The sequence below is a fragment of the Condylura cristata genome, unplaced genomic scaffold, assembly GCF_000260355.1.
Source record: "Condylura cristata isolate star-nosed mole 26May11 unplaced genomic scaffold, ConCri1.0 scaffold00018, whole genome shotgun sequence".
In the NCBI taxonomy this organism is placed as follows: domain Eukaryota; kingdom Metazoa; phylum Chordata; class Mammalia; order Eulipotyphla; family Talpidae; genus Condylura; species Condylura cristata.
Window position 1 is genome coordinate 37,631,442 of NW_004567119.1, and position 23,480 is coordinate 37,654,921.

The 23,480-nt window shown below is 52.1% G+C and overlaps 1 protein-coding gene across 1 annotated transcript in view; it reads left to right on the forward strand.

Annotated features, from left to right (window-relative positions):
* The first annotated feature begins 4,969 nt into the window (after positions 1–4,969).
* Positions 4,970–23,480, forward strand: part of PKP1 (plakophilin 1) — a 40,065-nt gene continuing 21,554 nt past the window's right edge. The window contains exons 1-2 of the mRNA XM_004685491.2: positions 4,970–5,434; positions 14,904–15,010. Coding sequence (XP_004685548.1) covers positions 5,233–5,434; positions 14,904–15,010 — 309 coding nt within the window. The 5' untranslated portion in view covers positions 4,970–5,232. The remainder of the gene's footprint in view (positions 5,435–14,903; positions 15,011–23,480) is intronic.

Consider the following 23,480-nt stretch of genomic DNA (forward strand, 5'->3'; position numbering starts at 1 on the left):
AGCAGTCAGGCACTTGACATACCCCTGGTATGACTGAGGGACTGACTTTTTAAGTTGGTTTAATTTAAACTGGTTCAATGTTCTATGTGTAGACATAGAACATTGCCACAAAAAGTTGTGCAGGACAGCACAGTCTAACTGCTTCCATGTCCACCCCATGCCACAGCCCCTCCATCCCTCCCTATGTGGAGGTCTGCTGCTTCCAAGGACATGTCAAGCTTGCAGCCTTTACACCTCTCCCCCACTTGTGGCAACAGTCTTGAGTTTCAGTCTCAGCCAAGACATCCTTCCCGACCATGAAGGCTAATGTCGCCCCTTTCCGTATTCTCATCAGCCTCTTCTTTGCTTTACACAATTCATATAATCTCTTCCCATTTTGCTAGCTCATTTACAAGTTTACTCTGTCTACCCGGTTAGAATGACAGCAGCGTTCAGTCTTTTCTCATGTCAGGGACTGACATGGTGTGTAACCCCTGAGATGTTCAAGATACACCTAAGTACTGAGAGAGTTCTACACTGGAAGGCAGAGAGATGTGCAAAGGCACTGAGGCAGGCATAGGCAGGAGGCGAGTGCATAGAGGGCTGAAGGGGGAAAATTACAGAGGATATCTGGAGATTGGGGAGGGACAGTGTGGGTCATCAGGGAAGGTTCTAAGGCTCTGGTGTGAGGTAGCTACTGAGGAGCCCACTAGCTCATCAGGCAGTAGGGCACTGGCCCCTGGCTTCCGTCCTGGAAGGCAGACGGAGAGGGCAGGAAATTAGCCGCAAAGGACTGGGCCTCGGAAGGTAGAGCCATGATGGCATCCAGGAAGGAAGGCTACGTCTTCCTGCTGCCTGGGGGTATCTTTGTCCATTTGGGGTTCAGGTGAAAGCTAGAAACTGCAGGATTGGAAACTCAGTAAGGAGAAGCTTCAGCCCAGTGACTTGGCAAGTGGCAGGAAGCATCCCAGAGGTCACATCTCAACCTTCAGCTGGCGCAGCCTTCCCCTCATCCCCTTTCTCTTGCAGGTGAGCTCTGAAAGTCCAGCAGCGCGGTCCTGCCGCTGGTGCTCTTCACTTGCAGCCCCGTACCCAGGAAGGTCTGTCATGGACCGGGTGCCCCATCAACACTCATGGCATAAATGAATCCACCATTCACTTTGGTGCTGTGACTGAGGTCACCAGGTATTTCACTGTTGTGCAGACAGGGAGGCTAGAGCGGGAAAACCCAATCGCACTTAACGCCACACTTAATGTGGTCTCTAACACCACAAAGGGTGCCAACCCCATTTGGCTCCATACATTCCACTGTCTTTGAGGAGGAAATTGACTCACTTCAGAATCAAGTCTAAATTAACTTTGTTCATGAAGCTTTCCTCAGACTGTTCCACCCCATCTAAACTCAAATGAACTCGTGGCCATTTGAGTTTTATCACCATGTAAATAGATGAAATAAATGAAAAAAAGCCACTTCAGAGCTCAGCCGCGGTCCCTATGCTTCCTCATCATCTGCTCCCCAGGCCGGGAGTGCAAAACTTTTCTCTGGCCTGTTCCCAGGTGACCTCAATGGGGGGTCGGGGATGTGTGCTCAAGCAGGTGTCCGAGAGATGCAGTGGGTAAAGCTCTGACTTATTGGCTTAAAACCATACCCTTAAGCCCCAAACCAACCTTTCCAAGTTGAATATACCCCCTCCCTCCTTGACCCAAATGTGTGACTTAACTATCCTGTTCTTCCAGGGGGGAATCAGGCTTCACTTCTGAACCTTCCTGTCTGTTTCCTCATCTGCAGAATAACACCATGGGGTGGGGGTATTCTTGGGGGAATTAGATCAAAATAGCTTGAACAAAGTGGACCTGCAGCTGGGGCGTTCGATGACTCCACACCCCAGCCCACTTCTAGACTTCCCTGCTCTGCAGACCCCACCAATGGCATCAGAATGACAGTGTGAGGGGCTAGACTAGGCTTTAGGAGCTGCAGATCTATGGCCTCCCTTTACAGACCTGGTGTGGGGGACGAACAGAGGGACTTGTCTAGACTGGGAAGCTAGTTAGAGACACAACTGGAACGGAAGCCAGGTGGCCAACGTTGATGCCCTGGGATGGAAATATCAATAGATGCTGCTAAAAATGGGTCCCTACAAGGCTCTGAACCCACTGCTGTTCACAGGGACGTGGCATGGAGGGAGCCAAGACCACTGACCGCTGTGTGTCCAGTGGTTGGATCCAGGCAACCTGTGCTTGGCCATTTACCAGTTTGGTGACCTCACCGAACTTCAGTTTCCTCATCTAAAAAGAAAATATGATCACCCTGGTACCCACCTCACAGAATCATTTTTTTTTTTAAAGATTTATTTATTTGTTCATTCAGAACTGGGGTACAGGCCAGAGGCTCAGGGGCGGCGAGGGGCTTCACCAGAGACAGAGCGGGGAGCAGAACAGGCAGATCTACGAAGTACACTGCTGAGGGGAGCAGTGGGCGGGTCAGGAGAGGTCTGCCCCGCCATGTGGTCACCTCCAGGGTAGGCGGGAATCGAACTCATGCAGAAGCGGCTTTAGCCTCTCAGTGCTGTGCTTTAACCCACTGCGCCACCAGGGAGGGCCTCACAGAATCATTTTAAGGAAGTAAATGTTATAGCCCATGTGGAAGGCCCAGAACCAGGCCTGGTTTGTAGGTGGGATGTTCATAGCAGTCAGTGTTGGGCTTCCACTGTCAACCATCAGAGTAATGTCAATATCAAAATAATAGAGAACTATCTGAGAAAAACTGAACATCAGACCTGGAAAAAACTTTCCAGAGAATCAGCTTCAGTTGCCAGGGCCTTTTATGATTGGCTATTGGCCATCCGAACGACTTACTCCACGCCTCTGCTGCATTCTCCAGGTAGCAAGATTATCGTTATTTAAAGATGTAATTAACACTTGTATGGCCAGCATATGAGGTTTCAGATAGGCCAATATGGTGATACAATGGAGTTGTATTTTTATGTGCTGTCATGTGTACTTTATAGGACATTGGGCCCTTATATAATCGGGGTGCACTGTACTTTAATGCTCATTTTATAGGACTTTTATAAGGGAGGCTAGATGGTCTGGAGGAAAGAACACTGACCCAGGAGACACTGGGCTTGATTAGAATGGAGGCTTTGCTGCAGATTAGCTGGTGACTCCAGACAAGACAGCACCTCTCCCTAGAAAAGTGCAGAAGCCGGCTGATGGCCAAGGCTGCCCCCAGCCACCACAGTCTCTGGCAGGAGCAGAATCTTCACATTTTAAGTGATGAGGGACCTTTACAGATGTCTCAGTGTTTTATCTGTGACAAGCTGGTCACATCTCTGGTTTATTTGACCTATAAGGTCTTAAGAACACAACCCTCAATTATAAAGCTATTTCCACTGGAAATGATGATCTACTTTACAAGACTCTGCTCTGCATGTGACTACTGGGTATTCATTCTGGAGAAAAACTGAGGCACCATGCATGTGACACCAACTCCAAAAAAGTCATGTGTTCCCCGAGGCTGTCACTCAAGCATTTTGATCCCTCCTGGACATAAAACTCTGAGCAAGTGTGGATGCTGCTGGCTCCCTCCTCTGCAGACTGGAAGTGCAAATTCAAGGTGAAGTGTGTGAGCTATGAGCAGAAGTGACAGTCCTGATAGGGGAGACCTAGGAACAAAAGAGCCCCCCAGACCACTGCCACACAATGCATTGATGGATGTCTAAAGTAAAAACTCCAAGTCACAAGAAGTTTAGTGTCCACCATGTTCAGGATCTCTGGCCTAAGGTGGAAAGACAAGGTGCAATGCCTTGCAGGAGGATTTCCACTGACATCGTTTTTTTTTTTTTTTTAAAGATTTATTTATTGATGCATACAGAACTAGGGTACAAGCCAGAGGTGCAGGAGCAGTGAGAGGGTTCACCAGAGACAGAGTGGGGAGATTGATGAAGCACACTGCTGAGGGGAGCAGCGGGCGGGTCAGGAGAGGTCTGCTGTGCCATGTGGGTCACCTCTGGAGCAGCGATCAAACTCATGCTGAAGTGGATTTAGCTTCTTAGTGCTGTGCTTTACCCCGCTGCACCACCAGGGAGGGCCCTCCATTTGCATAGTTTTAAAAGTACTCAGCACCTGTCACACACCAAATTCTCTGGCATGGGTGCCCCCGGATGACGCTCCATGAACACAGTGTGGCAGTGCATGAGTCCCCAGGGGTGTGTGAGAGAATGCACACAGAAGCCTCGCATGCCAGGCCTGGAGTAGGATGGTTTGCAGAGCTAAATAAAACTCCAGGTTTCCAGTAAGGATATGGGTAGGATTTGTTCAACTTAATTGACCTTAAATGGTTAGCTTTCATTCATTCATTCAAAAATGTTTTTACTGTGTCCCTAATATCCGGCAGCATCATTTCAGGGGATTGATCTGGGGTGATAGAGAGAATCCGTGTTCACCTGGCATGTTCCCCTGAAGACCCTGGGAGGGCAGGTGTGGTGCTTTTATCTCAAGTCTGGTCCCTGGTGTGAGCTCACCCCACTCCGATCCCTGCAGGATGGAAGCAGTCTTCTGCAAAATAAACGGTCTACTGCGAGTGGCAGTCGGCACTCCCCTGGGACAGGGGCTGAGCTTCTGGGAGTCCTGCCACTGAGCTGGCCTGGGCCGTGACCTCAGGACACAGGTCTCTGGTTCTCCTGGGGGCTGGTAAAGAAAGCCTCCTTTTTCCTAGAGAGAAGTCTCCCTCCTCCGGGAGCTGAGCACACACTTCAGCCCTGAACAAGCAGGAACAGGACCCAGGGCGTCATCTAGAGGCCTTGCCACCTGTTGGGTTTTTCCGCTAGCCACCGCGGGGCGAGGGAAGGCAGAAGAGGAGAGCGCCCGGAAACGGCGGCGGCTCTACACTGGGGAGTCGCGGCCCTGCCCCCGACAGCGCCCACTCCCGCCGCGGCAGTGCCCTGCAGCTCTGCACCTGAGCGCCGCAGCGCAGCGCCGGGAGTGGAGTGGGTGGTGCAGGGCAGGGGCGGTATATCCAGTCTGACGGAGGGCGGGCCTCGCCAGTGCCAGGAGAGGGACGAGCCAGGGTGGAGGCGCCAGGAGCAGCCGGGAGCCCTCACGCGGACCACTCATTCTATGGCCATAGGGAGCCGCTGAGAGCCAGAAGAGCAGCTCCTGCCACCTGCCCGCTGCACCGCACCCCGCTGCGCCTCTGCTCTGCTCCCGCTCTGCTCTCCCAGCGCCAGGCCTGCGCCTCCACCTCCCGCCACCATGAACCACTCGCCGCTCAAGACCGCGTTGGCATACGAATGCTTCCAAGACCAGGACAGCTCGACGCTGGCTTTGCCGTCGGACCAAAAGATGAAGACAGGCACGTCGGGTAGGCAGCGCGTGCAGGAGCAGGTGATGATGACCGTCAAGCGGCAGAAGTCCAAGCCCTCCCAGTCGTCCACGTTGAGCCACTCCAACCGAGGTAAAGGCTCGGCGTCAGCATGGTCCCCACCACCCTGCCGGCACATGTTGGCGGGGACCGAGGCCTGGTGTGCGCATCCTGGTATCCTGGGGCGCAGGGGGTCATGGGGTGCCCGATGAACCCCGGGCAGATTCCGACAGGGTGGAGTAGCAGCAGGAGAGCCACCCGCGCGCGCAGGCTTCAAGGGCTCCGGGACGCTGGCACATAGAGTGGGCCAGGTTGTCCCGCTAGGGTGGGTGCAGCCTGGAGTGGCTCTTCCCTGTGCCATAAGGTTAGGAGTTCCCGTGAGCTGTGCAATGGGCTTAGCTCACACACACGCCCCATCTTGTGCTGCCTTGGCTTCCCTCAGGACGGTGACTGAAGGGATCCTCCAGGGTAGGGTGCCTTCTCGCCTACCCCCACTTCTCACCCCATCCTCCCCAGGCCTTGTAATCCACTGCACCTTCGGCCAGGCTCGGGGTCACAGCCCAAGTGGGGTCACTTATGCAGGGGAGTCACTGAGATGGGGCGCTCTGGGGGCACCCACAAGCCTTCATGTTAGCAGGGAGTCTCACACCTCAGAGGCAAGTCTGGTTCGAAGGTCACCCCAGGGCAGAGAGCTCCCTGGGTCTCTAAAAGGGTTTGGGAATGCCCTCTTCTCCCAATAGCTAAGGAAGAAACCGGTGGTTTCTTTCTTCTTTCTCCTCAGGTAGGACCTGTGTCTCAGGAGGGAGCAGAGGATGGGGGTGACAGAAGGAAATCCCACTAGGCCCCCTGCTGAGCCATCAGGATGGACTCTGTCCCATTTGGGTGCTTGACCTCCTCAGGGCTCCTCTCCCCCAGTGGTAAGGCCCCCACCACTGGGGATGGCTTAGAAGAAAGAGATAAGACCCCTAAAACTTAAAGAGGAGGGTAGATTATATGACAGAGGTTTTGTGGAGAATTTAAAGACCAAATACAAAGAATCTGCCATATGAATTACACATAAATTAGTGATCCTTCTATTTATTTATTTACTTATTTATTTATGTGGCTAAATAAGTAAAAGGTTGACGAAGACTCTGCAGGCTTCAAACCATTGCAGGTCAGTCCACATTTACTGATTGATTAGGGTCTTCATGAGAAAGCGAGTGCTTGTAGTGAGAGGACAAAGAGACAGAAGCCTACCCCTTCTCCACACACACACACCAGCACACTCTACCCTCTACCTCTGGCTTGTCCTCCTCCTGTCCCCACCCCACTCCTTCCTGAGTGGCCCTACATAGAAGTAAGAAAAAGACAATGGCTGGCTGAACCCCCAAACCACAAGGCCTTCGTTGCTCTGTGCCTTGCTCTTGTCTGTGCCCCTGGCCCTTCTGCCAGATTCCACTGGGATCCTAGGGCCTCCAGACCCTCTGCCTCCTTCCCCTTGATTTAGTGCCGTGGTGCTGCATGGCAGTCTTTTGAAGTAGCAACGTGCCCCTACTTCTCACTTCTACCCAGTCAAGGCTCCAGTCAATTTACTCTTATCTCTGCACGAAATGTACCGGTCCCCTTTCCGCTCCCACTTCCTTCCTGGCCTGAGCTGTGGGACACAATCCAGAAAATGCTCAAAGGAGCCCTGGTGTCCTGGATGCCCCTTCTCTCCCCACCTCTCGGGATGCGGGCTGTGTCTGCCACCAGGGCCTGTTCTTTCTGGCCTTGGCCTTCATGGGCAGCATCCACAGGGCCTCACTCCTGTCCCCTCCACATCTCCACTCCCAGATGCTCAAGGGGGCTTCCTCTGGGCAGAGGGGACTTCCCATGGCTAATGCCTGTCTCTCCAGAAATGGGGCTCCCCAAGGAATGGCCCTGTAGGCATGCCCCTCTACCCTCAGCTCTGGCGAGGCTCCCATAGGGCCAGTTTCCCTAGCAGCACCCTAACCGGAGGAGGCGGTTGGGGCGCTTGGAGCTGGTGTTTCCGGTTTGGCTGGCTTTGTTTTCATCAGATCCCCCTCCTCTTCATCAGAACCGCCCAAGCTGTTCCACAGCCACCTGCACTCACTTTGCTCCTCTTTCTGCTGTGGGTTTACATCCCATGAGTCTGTTGGCTCCTGGGAGGGTGAATTGGTGATGGTGTAAGGTCCAAACCCCCGATCATGCTCCTGGCCCACCAGAAAAGAGAAAGGTTCTCCAGGGTCTCAGATCTCCTGAGCTTCCAAATTGCATGCAGGTCCCCTCTCGTTAAGAACCTCCACCTTAGAGGCAGCCACACCCCACAGATTACCCTGCAGAGTTGCTGTGACTCTTCTTCGTACCTCCTGAGGACTGTCAGGCACCCCAGCCTGGAAGAAGCCGACTTCTTCCCATTGGATTCATGTAACCTGTCAGGAGGGGCAGGTTAAACCCCGAGGGCTCGGATTCTGGCTCCAGAGTCTGTCTGCCCCCAGGCCTCCCCGAAACTCAGCAGTTGACAGATACCTTTGCCTGGGTCAGGTGGCCCCCAGGGAGGAGGTAGGGGGTCTCTGGGGCTGGAAAGGGGCTGCTTTGAACCCGCCTGTGTCTTTTCCTGTTCAGTTCCTAAGTATCACTCCCCTCACCTCCAGAATGTCCCTGTGGGCATTGGGGTGAATTCTCTGACTATATGGGGTGGCAGAAGGAAATCCAGGGGGATATGCTCACTCAGTCAAAGATCTTTGCTGGAGAAACCTGACCTCGCTGAGGCTGGGAAAGTCCCACAGGGGTTGATTGGGACATTAGCTCATTACTCAAGTACTGTTGGAGGCTAAGGGCTGGCAAACTGACTATCTGGCTGCAAGGAAACACTTCCTCACTTTCAGATTCTTTGAACCTCACTTGGAATCTCTTCCTAAAGCTTAACCCAAGTCCATTGGCTCCAGCCCCACCACCGTCTGCGGCCACCACTTTGAAAGACACATCACAAAGTTTAATGAAAAGCAGCTTCCTTTTTCATATCGCTTCTTTTGCTAGGGAAAAGCTAACTCTGGCAGCGTCGTCGTCAGCCTGGCTCACCTCCCTGTTGCTTAAACAGCTGCGACTTTCTACTTTCCACCTTGAGCCTGAAGTTCTCCTTCCTTCTCACAAGCACCATTTCCCATCTAAAAGGGCTAAGCCTGTTATCGCTCCCTGATCAGAGATGGAGTTGGGTTGGCATCAGGCTAGAGGAATGGCCTGTCTCTCTTCCATCATCTTGCATCTGCGCCCTTGTGGGGCGGGAGGTGAGGGGGGCCGACTTACCTGGCACTGCAGCCGTTGGGGGAAAAACCCCGCTATGCTGGCTTTTAGGTTGTGCTCAGCTGTGTCTCAGCTTGGACCTCTGGGGTTCTGCTCATTCTACCCTTTGGGAAGTTGTCCTTTGCAGACTACAAACCGACTAGACCGAACTTCTGTGATATATTTTCAAAGCTAAGCCAAGATGGGAGAGGGCGCTAAAGAACATTCATTAAACTGCAAACGATCCAATTCTTTACAAGTCTCATGGCTAGAAGTTGAGATTTGAATCAGAATTTCCATTGGCCTGTTAAAACACATGCAAAAATGCTGGGTATTCCACGGCATTTCACAGCAAATACTATGTCTGTGGACCCTGCTCCTTCACTAAGCTCGTCGGTGAGATGACAAATTCCTTTCCCACACACCACAATGAAATTATCAATAAACCAACTGTTCTAGCTTTTAAAATCTGGGCACTACTTATGCCATGGGGTGTGGTCCCAGAAGGTGAGTTATGTTTACGCAAAAATAAAAGGGAAGAATGTTAGATGCCCTCATGTGAAGGCCTTGGAGGAACGTTCCCCAGATGCAGGCTAGCTTGGATACTCACACCCATGGACACACACACGAAGACAGATGTGCACATGCACATGCCCCCCCAGACAGCACCACCTTGCCCCCGGTGCTCGAGGCCAGCTTGGTGGCCAGAGACCTGGTTTCTGTCTGCATCCACACTGCCTATAATCCTGGGCAAGTCGTATGATCCTGGGCAAGTCACTGCTTCTCTCTAGGTCTCTGCAGCTCTAAGACATTGGATGAGATCATCACCAAAGTGCTTGCTATGGTAATGCTCTTTGGAAATAGATTGTATAACTCACTCCCTCTGCAAAACATTTCAGCCTGCAGCTGTCCTGCAATAGCGCTCCTTCCCTGGAGGCATATCCGTCAGAGTTTCTCCTGGTAAACACCCTCGTTTACCAAAAACACCTTCTAGTCTGCTGTTCTTCACCTCATGCAATCATCTGGGGATTTTTAAAAATACCAATGCCTGGGTCCGGCCCCCAGAGATTCTGACTGAATCAGTATGGACGACAGCATGGACATCAGGGAATTTAAATCCCCAAAGCAGTTATAATGTACAAGCGTCACCGTTCTGGTTCTTCCCTCACAAGCAGATCCATGTGGGAATCAACCCTGGAGCGGGCATCCTCCCACCTCCTCCCCTCTCTCTCTCCACCTCTTTTGTCCCCCCCACACCCCCAAATACATATGCTCAGATGGACATCTACGATAGTAGCTGCTGACGACATTAATCGGGACCCACAGTCAGGTGGCGGAGTCCCGTTCTGGCCTTGCCCAGAGCCAGCCCACAGCACAGCCCCTGTGCCAGTCTTGCCCCCAAAGGACACTCCCACCCTGTGCTCAATCCTTAGGCATTGGTGGTCTCAGGACAGATCATCAGAAAGGGAAGTAGGACCTAGCAGAGGGGCCTGAGCAGATCCCAGCAGATCCTGTGGGAGACATGTGTGCTGGGGAGGGAGAGGAGAGGAAACAGTCCGGGCTCTCTGGCGCTTCTGTTCTGTACACACATGCCCAGGAAAGGGCAAGAAGCACAACACAGTGCCTGGTGAGGCTGTGCTGAGCGCCCTGCCCAGGCGGGCAGAGAGCCGGGGGCTGGCTGGTCGCTCCCCTCCAGGAATGGGACTGTCCCAGACACAGCTTTCGTTCGCTCTCCAACATCTCAGAGAGATATTGTCTCAGAAGTATCTTGTACCTGTTCCTTTTATCTCATTTAAATTCCTCTTGCTGCGGGCCTAGCTTTACTGGCCCCATGGTGGGAAAGATTTCAGGGGTGAAGAAATGTGTTTTCAAGGCTGAAAGAGCATGGCTTCCTTTCTTGAACTTTCTGTGCTGAGGGACTGATGGACTTTACCCAAGTATAGAAGAATCCAGAAGAGATATGGACTTTGTGATGGGCAGATTCAGCAATAGACCCACTGAGACCCCCTGGAGTATAAACCCCAAGCCACCACTCCACTATTCCAGGCCTGTGTGAGTGGAAGCAGTTCCTCTTTGGACATTCCTAGGAGCCATTCCCTGCCTGGAACTTGTACCAGGAAAACCTGGCCTTTGGGGGCAGTGCTGGGGGGCCTACCAGAGCAGAAGGCCCCTTGCTTCAAGGAGTTCTTAGCCTGACTGGGGAGATCCAGGCCCGGCTTTCTGGGAGAAGAGAACATGGGTGTGCACACGTGCATGCACACACACACAGCATAGAAAGCACATTCCAAGGAACACCCAAGCTGGCAGAGTGAGAACAGGGGACACAGTGCTGACGTGGTTAAGCTGGAGGGTTCAGAGGCCCCAGAGCAGGGTGGGGTCATCTTTACAGAAGCTGATTTTTGTGCAAGGTTTTGAATGCAGGGAGAGGGTTTGGCTGAGAAGAAGAGAAGGAATGTTTCAGGTGCGGTGGGTGTGACCTATTTGAAAGCTTGGAGGTGGAGAGGATGAGTCATCCCACAAGGTTTGCCCCTTGGAGAGAGAATTCCATGTGGCCTAACAAAGGAGCTGCCTCCATGTTCAAAGCCTCTGGAGGTGAGAGAGCTTGGGTTGCCCCAGACACAGGGCACATCAGGCCGTGGTCTGGGGCACCATGGAGGGTCAGCACCCCACGATGCTGGTCTTCCTCAGACAATTTCCCAACAGAGGACCAGTATCCACCACCAAGTCCTTGGGGTGCTGTCCCCCTCCCCCCATTTTTCTGTAATGTCTTTACACTTGAAACATTGACTTAAAAAGTAGGGACAGCCCTACTGGTATTGCTTGTGTACTGGGGAAAGCAGTCTGCTCCCTGAGACATTGGTTCTTTGCCTTGGGGTTCTGTAGATGCTTTCCGGGGCTGACAACAGGCCAGGCTGGCAGCCAGCAGTGTGTAGAAACTGCCACTCTTTGTTCTGGTGTGTGGAGCCTTCTGCAGGAACAGTGGGAACGCTAGGCTGGGACAGTGGGAGTGGTTCTGTGGATGAGCTGGGTGCTGAGATCACTGCCCCACACCATGCCCAGCCCAGACCAAGCATCTTGGCTGTTCTAAATCCTGGTCCCACACTACAGTTATGGGGACACTGAGCCTCCCAGCACCAGAGCAGTTCACTTTCAGGGTGGGGCAAGGCAGACCCGGTGGACAAAAAGGACCAGCTCAGTCCTGCTTGGCCCAGTCCCAGCTGGACCAGTGTCCTGTGCCAGGAATCCAGGGGAAAAAAAGGCATGATTCTCGCTCAGGGACTGCCCAAAGGACTTGGTGATAGATACTGGCACGAACAGCGAGGGAACATCAAGCGCACCTTAGCTGTAGTGAGGAGAGAGTTGGCTGGGGTGGACCACGGGTGCTCGGGTGAGATGAAGTGGACCAGGAAAAGTTTCCTAGAAGTGAGCTCTAGAGAAGCTGGGAACCAGTGAGGAAAGGAAAGCCGTCAGAACTGTCAACGTCACTCTCATTGAGAAAACCCGTGCCTTTGCTGTTGAACTTGACTTTCAGATGGTAGTTCAGCTAGACACCCTGGGGTCAGGGAAGGGGGCAGTCACTTCTATTGTAGGAGCAGCATTCTCATAAACAGAGCTCACCTCCCACTTGTGCACTTTTATTAATGCGTAAAATGCAAGGTGTGACTTCAGGTGTGTAATATCTCTGGACTCCTCCTCTGCCTCACCACCTTGGCCCCAAGAGCAGCTTCCTGCTGTCGGAGAAGCAGTGCTGGCTGGTGTGACGGCAGCCTCGTTGTCACAAGGAAGCCAAACCAAGCAGCTTCGGGGGCAGTTAGGCAGTCTGGTCCCTGGCTTTGGGTCTTTGGAAGTACCTCAACGACTAACTTAGGGGGCTTAGAGACCTCAGTCCAAGCAGAGTGACTTACGGCCCACATCTCTCATTCCCAGAGTCAACACCAGGACATGGGAACTTATTTTTGCAATTTAGGACATTCCAGAAGCTGCCTCCCTGGCAGAGAATACTCCCCCAGTCCTAGGGAGAAGAGACAGTGTATGAGAGGGAGGCGGGCAGGTGCAGGGCGTGGAGGGAGGAGACGCTTCTTCTGATGGCCAAGAGAGCGAGTGACATCACCGCTGACAGATTCCCCTGTGAGAAGGGGTGAGGCCCCGTGGGAGCCTGCCTTCCACAGAGCCTCCTGGGGATGCCTCTCCTCTCAGGAGGCCTCCCTGGGGCCTCTTTGTCTGTCACCACCCCAGATTTTCCATCCGGAAGAGCTGGCTGACCCATGCCTGCCCTTTGGTGAGAAATCCCGGCTTGTGGGGCAGTTGCCAGGTGAACTCTGGCCTGCCAAGCCCTGGGAGAGATGATGGAAGTAGGTTGGGAGGAGGGGAGGCGGCTGAGGCCTGGCTGTCTGTGGGCTGCCCGGAGGCCTGGCGGTGCCGGTGCCTGACTGCAGCCTCTTCCCTGTGGAGTGCAGCCCCGGAAGAGAGACCCGTTGCTGCACTTAGGAGGGGCTCACTATCCTCCAGTCTCAGAAGGAGCCAGGCGGGGCCTGGGCCTGAGCTTTCCAGGGATGATGCCCCAGGGAGTGCCTGGGGCAGGCAACAGGAGACAGCGGTACAGCCTTTGATGTCTGCCCTCCTCCTTGTAAGCTGAGCTCTGTCCCTGGAAAAGAGACGCTGGCTCTTCTGAGTGTCACCAGGCAGGTGTCACTGTAATCCCATCCCATCCCAGCATAGGAGCTGGATGGAGCCTTTGGGGTGAATAGAAGCTACCCTTTCCTGGTACACAGGGAGCACAGAGCACAGAGAGAACGAGTGACGTGCCCAAATGCCAACGCCAGTGTCAAGTTCACTACCTCTGGGCTCCAGGGGCAGGTTGTGCCTGCCATAGCCCAGCGCTCTAATGGCTACTGATCCTCCGTTGAGGAGTTGGGCGGGCAGGGAGTCAAGGCAGTGCCCCCTTCTGTGAGCCCTGATGGTCAGCTGGCATTGAGCAGGGGAAGTAACCCCAGGAGCACCCCAAAGCTGCCCTTCTATTCCCCACTCTGATAGTCCAGTCTTACCACCCACCTTCAAAAGGCTGGGGAGCCGGGTATGCATGGAGGGTTAGGAAGGAGCCAGGTGAGATCACCATCAAAACTTCTCCTAGCACAGGACTTCCGATGCTGGAGTCTGACCATCACTTTAGAGAAAGGGGAGCTCTTCCCCTCAGGAGGTTCTCACTGGAGCCCAGATTCCTTCCCCTCTACACCCCACCTGGAGGCCACTACTTAAGAAGAGTGTGGGGAAGCCGGCTCTGGACATCTGGGTCATCAAGCCTCGTGCCACTCCCAGTGTGGGGACTGAGACACTACGCAGGATGTGACTTGGGGTACAGCTGGCAGGGCAGTTTGAGTTTAGAAGCGGGAGAGTGCCTGGGGCAGGACTGGTCAGAGAAGGCTTCCTGGAGTGGGAAGGTCTTGAACTGGGCTTTGAAGGATGGGTGAATGTGATGGAGACTTGACAAGGAGCATGGCGTATGGCCGTCAGCCGTGTTCCAAGCACAGCAGGGGAGTGAACACAAACAGCTTTTACAGAGTTGGGGCTGTCCTTTAGGGCAGTTGGGGCTGTCCCCTGCCACCTGTTAAAGGAGGTGGCCCAACAGGAGCCCCAAATCTAGCTCTGCTTTCTGTAATCCAAAGCCACTTTGCCACTAATAATCCTAATGACACTCTGTTCTCCTTTGGAGCCTGTCATTTGTGGGTCTCTAGCGCTCTGAAAACATTAATTAATCCTCACTGGGGCCTTTGAGGTGGATGGCCGCTCCCCCTTCCCCAGCTGGAGCCCCTAGGAGGTGAAGGAAGGAGTGGAAAGTCACCTCGTCACAGTGGGGGCCGGGCAGAGCTTTGAAACCAGAGTCTGGCCTGAAGTGGACTCTCATCAGCCTTTGCTGCTCCGCGGCCTGAGCCTGGGATGTCGAGATCCAGCCTGTCTCTCCCCAGAGGGAAGCTCATCTTTGTGGAGCGGGGAGTTGTCATTCCTTGGAACGGAACGGCCCTGCTCCGGGCCCTTTCAGGCCGACCTCTGACCTGTAGGTGGCCACCATTCTCGGCAGCATTGAAGCATTAAGTCACCAGAGAGAGGTGGCCGGACCTCTTGGGGTTTTGGGGGAGGTGGAGGAGAGAGAGAAGCAGGTGGGTGACTTGTTCCCCATCTGCCCCCTGCAAGAGCTCAAACCTGGTCTCCTCCAGGGCTTGCGGCAGGCTGAGGTACAGCGGGGTGGGGGCGGGGAAGAGCGTGGCCATCACTGTCCTAACCCTCCACCTTTGTTCTCAAGGTTCCATGTACGATGGCCTGGCCGACAGCTATAACAACTACGGCACCACCAGCAGGAGCAGCTACTACTCCAAGCTCCAGGCAGGAAATGGCTCCTGGGGGTATCCGGTAAGGAGCTGTGGTGTTCTGGGCATGGTTGGGGGTGTCTGTTGGGGAAAATCTGCCCAGTGGTTCAGAGTGTGGGAGCTGGGACAAGGCCCCTTCCATCCGTGAGGCCCGTCAGTTCTGACCAGACCTGCTGCTCAGTGTTATTTCATAGATGGCTCTTAATGGGCCTCTATAGGGGATGATTTGTTATTTCCCAAATGTGAGATACTCATGGAGTGTCTCAAATGAGAAGATTTTAGAAAGGATATCAAGAATTTCTTTATAAAAAGAGAAAAAACCTATTTCCCAATACTTCTAATTATATCATGCATTTGAGAGAAGTTCGATTTCTTAAGGTCCCTTTGTGGATCAATTTAGACGTTGCTAGAAGATGTCTCTCTACCATGCCTGTGCTGACCACCACAGAGGGGCCAGGCAGACTCCCTAAGGCCAGGGTGGAAGGGTCTTGCGGGTGGGGGGAGTCATGTCCTCTGCAGCCATGAATAAGGGTGGATGTGGGAGTGGAGCTTGAGTTTGTAAATTGGACAAACGTGGGCTCAAATTCAAGCTCTGCTGCTAGGCTCAGCACAGGACCTTGATAAGATGCTTTTACCTTTGGGCCTCGGTATCCTCATTGTCTACCTCATTGTCAGGATTAAATGAAATAATGCACGTGGGAGAAAAATGCAGATATTATTCTTAATATTTTAAAGAAATTCACATGAGTAGAGGTTATTCTAGATTCTTCGTGCTCTTCCTGTCACTGTCTTTGGTGTGGTTTCAACCCACTCTGCTTTTCCATCCATTAGGGAGCAGAAATTTCTTGAGCCCTAATTCTGCACCAAAACACTACGGTTGATGCTCTGGTTCAATCATCCCAGTCAGGGCAGGACTTTTTGATTCCAAAATCTGGTTGATGGGGCCAGGATCAAAGTATAGGTTTCAGAATTTTGGAGCAAAATAGTTCTAAACAAAATGGATCATCTGAGAGCATAGAGCTAGTTGGTTATATGAAATACTGACTAAGAAAGCTGAGAAGGCGAGGTTGGGGCAGAGCTCTCAATTCTTTTAGGTTTCTAGTAGCTGGTTACCCTGTGCAAGGATCTAGTAGTCAGTTATTTTTTTTTTTTTTATCTCTTGACTTATCTGAGTTAAAATTTAACCCACTAACTAGACACTAAAAGCGTCTCTTGACACTTCATAGATAAACACCCACAGTTTCTCCCAGTGCCCAAATTCTGCAACTTTCATTTATCTGCTCATTTCAACATGAGCTCACTTTCCACGTTAGCCTGTGAATTCCTTTGTGAGGCCCGTAAGACATTGTGCAACTGGGCATAAAGCCTACATTTCTCGGCAAAGTGGGGGCACCGTCTTCATGGAACTTCAGGGTGTCCGCCACATCTGCTATATTCACAGATGTTTTGTGGGGTTCCTGGGCAAGAGAGAGAGAGCGAGTAGTTTAGAGGTGAGGTGGTCTTTGTTCATCACTGTGATTCACTGACTTCTCATTGGTACTAATTTTCGAGGATTTGTCTCTCTTCCGTGTTGTTTGGGGACTGAAAGGAAGAATTTAACTAGGTTTGCTGCAAATGTTTGTGATTCATGATGTCAATTGATGCCCTCAGTGTAACATAATACTGATGACTGAGACCAACAAAACTAGCAGGTGCGGCATAGATGTGAAGAAAGGACTTGGGCACCAAGGGGTGACCGGACGGAATCTGAAGGAATGACTTCATTGCTTATAGTGATGCTGTATAAAAGGTTTGGTGAGACCCAAGACTGGAGCGCAGTCAGAGGGATAATCCCTGTTACGTGCCTTCACACAAGTTGTATTACCAGACCAGTGCTTAGAAGCTTAGTTCCGGGCCCTCCCTGGTGGCGCAATGGGTTAGGACTCAGCACTACAAGCTGGCCACAGCCGCTTCAGTGTGAGCTCGATATTCGGTCAGGGAGGTGACCCACATGGTGCGGCAGACCTCTCCTGACCCACCCTCTGCTCCCCTCAGCAGTCTACTTTGTCCAGCTTCCTGTTCTGCTCCCCACTCTGTCTCTAGTAAACACTCTCACCGCACCTGCATCTCTGTCCTGTACCCCAGTTCTGTATGCATAAATAAATACATCTTTAAACAAACAAAAAAGGAGAAGAAGCTTAGTTCCAGCCTCAGCTCTGCCTTGTGGCTTTCTGGCTCTCACTTTAGGTAAGCCTCTTAACCTCGCTGGGCATCAGTTTTCTCATCTAAAAAATGGTCAATTCAATACCTGTGTATCTACTTTACTCACATAGTGGCATGTTCTGGTAACTGTGACGTGTTTTCAGCACGGTGGTGTGGGTTTATTACATGTGGAAATTTATAACTGACAACTGTGGAGAAAATTTTGGGGAGAGATTTTCTTAGAAAGAAAATCTTCATGTGGCCCACGTTGAGCATTTCTCCTGGTTACATGGCTCTGTGCTCAGCAATCTTGCCAGCTCGTACTGCTCCCAAGAACAATCTCCCCTCTCTCTGCCTGTTTTCTGACAACCAGTGGAAATTCCTTTCCTTCCCTGCACCTGGAAGCCCAGCCTCCTCATTCTCTTTGCTGGCGGGACTTCAGACATGACTCATGTCAGGGTAGCTGCTGAGGCACGTCCTGTCTCCTCTCAGTTCAGTAGAGGCTATGGGAACAGCTAAGAGCTGAGCATACACGAGGATTTGGCAGAGGAAGGGGGTGAAGGAGAGAGGAAATGGAATAATTGATATCGGAGCCAGGTATATAATCAGCCAAGGACTGCGCAAAACCAAATGGGGTCTTAGGAAAAAGGAGAGCAGAAGGAAAGGCCATAGGCATTGGCAGCTGTGGGCTAAGCCTATGCCCGAGGGATGTCCCCTTGGGTGGTACAACTGGCACAGAAGTATCTTATTTTCTACTGTCTGGTGAAACCAATATGGCGGCAGCAGGCAGCGAGGGAGGGAGCTGGGTGTGGTTTGTCTGCACCAGCATGTCAGCAGGTCTCAGGAGCTTTTGAAAGCCTCTGGAGCTGAAGGACAGTTTCCTGCAGATGCTTTCTGTTCACTCCGTCAGCCAACTTGTACTGAGTAACCACTCAGGCATGGTAGCGAGCAAGACGCACCGAATCACAGAGAAAGAGACTCTGTCTTTGCCCAGAGTGAACTTGCAGTCGAGTCGGGAGAAGCACTGAGGGCAGCAGACAGATCAGCCACAGGCACGAGTTACAGTGCTGGACAGTGTTCCCAGCGCTCCGAGTGCTGCCAGGCCTTGTCCAATAGACTTGTCTGTAGTGCCACTGTAGGGGCCATGTGAGGAAAGGAGGTCTCATTTCTTTACTGTAGTGACCTATGTTTGGCCAAAAAAGACATGAACCACTTTGAGTGACTCACTTCCCAGATTGGCTGCAGTTCCAAAGAGCAAATCACCCTCATAAAAAAAGATTTGTCATCATTGAGTATATATTTTTACTTAAACATGTAAAGGAATCTGTAGTCAATTCCAAAGAGAATGTTCTAGAAATATCGTAAACTCAGTGGCTATACCACATATTTTGTATCAGCAATAGCCTGCTAGTCTTCCTCCCTCCCCTTCTCTCTTTCTAGTCATCTAACTCTCCATTCTTCTATCTATAACTATTGAATATAGACAATCTTGCAATAAAGCAGAGCTTAAACCAAAGTCAGTCTAACATACTGAAAGCACAATGGGCTTCCAGAAAAGACTGGGTCCAGGAAGCCCTTGGCGGTCAGGTTGCCACTGCTGCGGCCTTCCTAACCTCTCCTCCATGGCTTACTTCGTGGCGTGTGGAAGCCCCCAAGAGCCACAGATGTCAGGGTGAGGGAGGCGCCCTGTGAGAACGGCATTTTCTAGCCCCACTGCTGTGCTTTCCAGAACAGATTCAGCATAGCTGAAACAGAACAGTTTCAGCCCTCAGGATCAGACACGTGGTCATTTAGAGCCCCAAAGAGATTTGTTCACTGCTACAGAAATGCAGCCCAGAGAGTTTCAATGACTGGAGGGTCACCTGCCTGTTGAGTGAGGGAGAATGGGTTAGACCTGTCTAACCCTGATCTAATGGGGTTTTGTTTTCCTCACTCCAAAGGCACTTCTGTGCTAATCATTTTCTGAAGTCTCCATAGTGCTACAATCATGCCTCAGGGCTTGTGAGAGACCTTGGAGTATGGACCACACAGTTCCTTCTCTTCCTCAGCCCCCCAACCAAGCCTTCTCTTTCCTGAGGAGTCAGCCTAACTCAAAGGAGGCAGGAGAGTGGCTGTTTGTTCCCTTTCTACACTCACCAGCATAGTATTAGTGAGGCTTGGAGTAGCGCTGTCAGATACAATATAATCAGATGAAATACATACTTATGCTAAAAGGGTATGTGGAGTTTAGCTGAAATTTCAATTTAATAGATGTCCTGTATTTTCATTTGCTAAATCTGGTCACCTAGATCAGGGTATCTTCCTACTCACTCCCTGTAATAAAAACAAGACTCCCCAAAGCACTCTGTCTTGGACTAAGGGCCCAAGCAGGAGGAGGCTGTACCATTTCTGGTTAAACCATGGGAGGGGTCAAGCCAACAGGTCCCTGGGATATCTTCCTCTTGCTCAACTGAGACCAGGATGGGGGAGCAGGTAGCTGGCAGCTTAGAAGACACATCCCTTCTACTCAAAGTGGAACTTGGATCTTCATCACTGGGTTTGTCCTAGATAAAACTACGGCAGGTAGATAATTTTGATTTCCAGGAATGTCTTTGGATTAAGATGACAATCTCCTTTTCTAACAGCTTCAGCCCTAAAGGGTTTTCCTATTTACAAATTAAGAAGCACATCTAAGCTCTCAGTTCTTTGGGGAGTCATGTCAAATGTGCCGTTCTTTAGTTATGGGTTGGACTAGACCAAGCTGCCTTGTATCTGATCCAGAGAGAAGCTGTGTGGGCATCACCAGCCGGGAGACCTGGCACAGTGGGGACGCCATCATGAATCTTCCCACCATGCTCAGCTCACCAGCCTGGCAGCCCTGAGGGTGAGGAGAGTTTAATCAGGAGAGCTCTGGATTTGTTCTGGCTTTGGCTGCTCCTCTGCCCTTTAGCCTGGGACTCTCTAGACATCTTTCCTCAGCCCCTCCTTAGCTGTGTTTCTCCAACAGACTTGTGGGTATTTGATGATCCCACCTGAGAGGGGTTTGAGGGAACCTGCTAAGGATGCTCATCCTGAAAAGACCTGATTCTTCTTAGTCCAACCCAACATCAGCTGGATGAGCCTCTTACAAGCAAGCTGGGGTTGCATGAAGCTTCCGTCGAGGTGGAGTTCTGAGCTCAGGGCCCTGCAGTTCACCATGAGGATGGGGTGTCCACCAGAGCAGAGCCCTGGTCACACACTGCAGAGGAGCTATGAGAGAGACACAAAGCAGCACCCATGAAGCACCAGCAAGAGGCCATCTTAACCAAATCCACAGCTAACATGATCCATGCCCAGAAATAGCCAAAATCTTTAAGTCTTGGCTCCAGCTCTCCCCCTTGACTAGCTGTTAGACCCTAGGAAAGTTCTTAATCTGAGCCTCACCTTGCCCATCTCCAAAATGGGTGAAATTTCAATCCAAAGGCCAGCCGGGTTAGGGACATGGTATGTCAGATCAGAGCTGGGAGGCCTGAGTCTAGGCCCAGCAGAGCTGTTACATGCTGAGAGTCCTGGGGGGCGGGGGGCCTTGACCTCTATGTTTCGGTTTCCTGATCCATGGAGCAAGGCAGTTGTACTAGACCTTAATCAAGGACTCACTCAGAGGTGAGCGAGTGACTCTTCAGGCCCCAGTGGCTTGAGAGCTGGTGCCTGAGGTTGCCAGCTCTGAGTGGTGGTCGCCCCAGGAGCAGAGGCAGGGCTGCTCCTCCCCCAGAGACCTCCACTTCACATCTTTGAGGCTAGTGCCTCCTGTACTTCCTCCCTGCTTTCATCTGAGCTTCTCCAGGAACCAGGAAACCAGCAGTTAATGAACACTTGCCACAGGATGGAGGAGCAAAAGGCCCATTGACTTTGGCTTTCAGAGGCGAAACAGAAACAGCTATGCCTCGTAACCACCCTGACGGAAAGACTCCCAGCAACCCCAAGGCAGCGTTGAATGCTGCCTTCCAGATGCACCAGCTGTGATGCTTGAACAGTACCTGCTGGACCCCTGCTCCCGAAAAGTCTGAAAAGTTCGAGGAGAATAAGAGTGGAAGTAGGCCATTCCCCAGCAGCCCCAGCTCCTGCTGTGTGAGAGGGAGTGTTTGCCTACTCAGTGTCCCCCGCTGCCAGCTCATGACTCACCCCCACCCAGCCCTGGGAGATAGGAGGGTCTCGCAGGGCCGCAGGCTCTCACCAGCAAGAAGAGACAACGATCCTACTTGCTGAGAGACAGAATGTGCTGAGTGAGATTGAACAGAGGGAGCAGGGGGGGGGGGGCTGGCTCCCTGAGAGGACACAGTGAGTCCTCACGCAACCTTGTTGATAAGTTCTTGGAAATTGCAACTTGAAGCAAAACAACAGCTTTATTTAAATCAGGTCCTTGAATCACATCATTGCGTATAGTGTTGGCTGCAATTGTTTTTTCTAGTCCCATTATAATGAAACAATGTGGAATCAAACAGCTTCCTGCGGACCCACTGTGACCCCCCACAGCCACCCTGTTAGGCTGGGACCTTCCTGAGTTTACTGCCGGAGAAGCCAGCGCAGCCCCCTGGAGCAGCCCTGCTCCATGTGAGTGGCGTCTCCTGGACGTGACACCAGGATGACGTTGCTTCCTGCTGATGTTCCTTGCCTGGCTGACTTCAGCCTCTCAGAGTAGCCTGAGGCCCTCATCCTGGGGGCTGAGCTCATCCAGGGAGAGCTCTTTAGAACCAGAGGTAGGATGGAGGGGAGACAGCACAGATCTAGGGACACGTTCTCCATCATTACCTGGATGACCTTTGCTGGGACCCTCCTAGCTGGGCCTCGCTTTACCATTAATAAGTTTAGACCCATCCCATGTCTGCATCTCCATCATCCTGACTTCTGTGTTCTTCCCTGGGAGGATAAGTTGAAGATCATCCCTTATATCGGCACCACACACCTACAGGGAGAGAAGGCCATGGTCTCAGCAAATCAATACCTTGGGGTCTTCCAGAGACTGGCTCCTGGTGGAGGAAGTGGGACAGACGCCTGCAGGAGCTGAGTTTATAGCTGAGTAAAGGCAGGGGAGGGTTGCCACAGCAGGGAGAAAATCCCCTGAGGGAGCTGGTTCCCAATCCTGGCCTCTCTTTTCTGACTGGGCTACCCCTTCCACCCTCAGAAGAGCAGCAGGGGCAGGCAGGCAGCTCAGAGGTTGCATAAACCTCCCCTGGAATTCTGTAGCCAAACCCCAAGAGACAAAGAACCCACAAGGCCCCTCCTAGCTACCCACAGGCCCACCCTCTCCTCCCAGTGAGGAGCCCAGGAGAAGGCAACAAACTCACCTGCCTTGGTGAAGAGGGAGATTTGGTCAGTGTTCAGGAGAGATGTCTCCACCCAGAGACCCAGCCTGCAGCCATGTGGGGGGTGGCGTGGGGCTTTGGCGGCCTGGGATGTACCACACAAGCGGTGGGGAGGAACCCCATTCTTCGTGAGCCACCACAGAGCCGGTGCCTCTTCCTTCCGCCTAATCAATCAAGTATTAGTCAATCACTGCATTCAGCCCTGGCACAGTGCTGAGTTCAGGCTGGACACAGGACCCCTCTGGGGTAGCCCAGGGCCTCCACTGCTTCCCTCCTGAGATACCCTGAGGTGGGCCATTCCCTGGACATGGTGTCTCCAAAGAAGAAGTTTCCATTGAGTGGCCCATCATTGCCTCCCGCTCCTCCTCACACACATATTCAAACTCGAGCTTCTGAAACTTCACAGGGAAAATTTAAGACCATTACTGGAGCCATCTTTATTTTCCTTCAAAGAAAAAAATAATGGGATTTTGGTTTTGACCCCCTTTTTTTGTGGTCCTGACAAGAACTAATCTACTCAACCTACAAGTCTTTAAAGTCCTCACACTCCAGTTAACAACAACTAACAGATGAAAGGACCGCGTAAGCACAAGAGAGGATGTAATTAAATACTACATCTTGCCGCCCAAGCTAACTCAGCCTCTCCAGGTCTGTAATGGCGGGCGGGACCCGCCATCTCCAGGCCTCCTTCCCCAGCTCTGCCTCTGGTTGCCAGGAGGACTAGGAGGTCTCGGCTGGGGCCCTGGTTCTAGATTAACAGGCAAGTCTTAGCTTGCAAGACTGCTTGGCCCGCCCTGCATTTCCCATGGCGCTCACGTGGGGAGAGTCCCCAGACCCCCTTGTTCAATAATCCCCTGAGTTAGTGTAGCATCTGGCCTTGCCCGGATGCTCCTGTTTTCATTTCCCCTAGGATCCTTCAGTCTTTGTGAGCTCTTGAGTGAATGGGATGTTATTTTACTTTCACTTGCAGGAAAACCAAGCTCCAGAAAGAGGCTTACCCAGTATCTCATA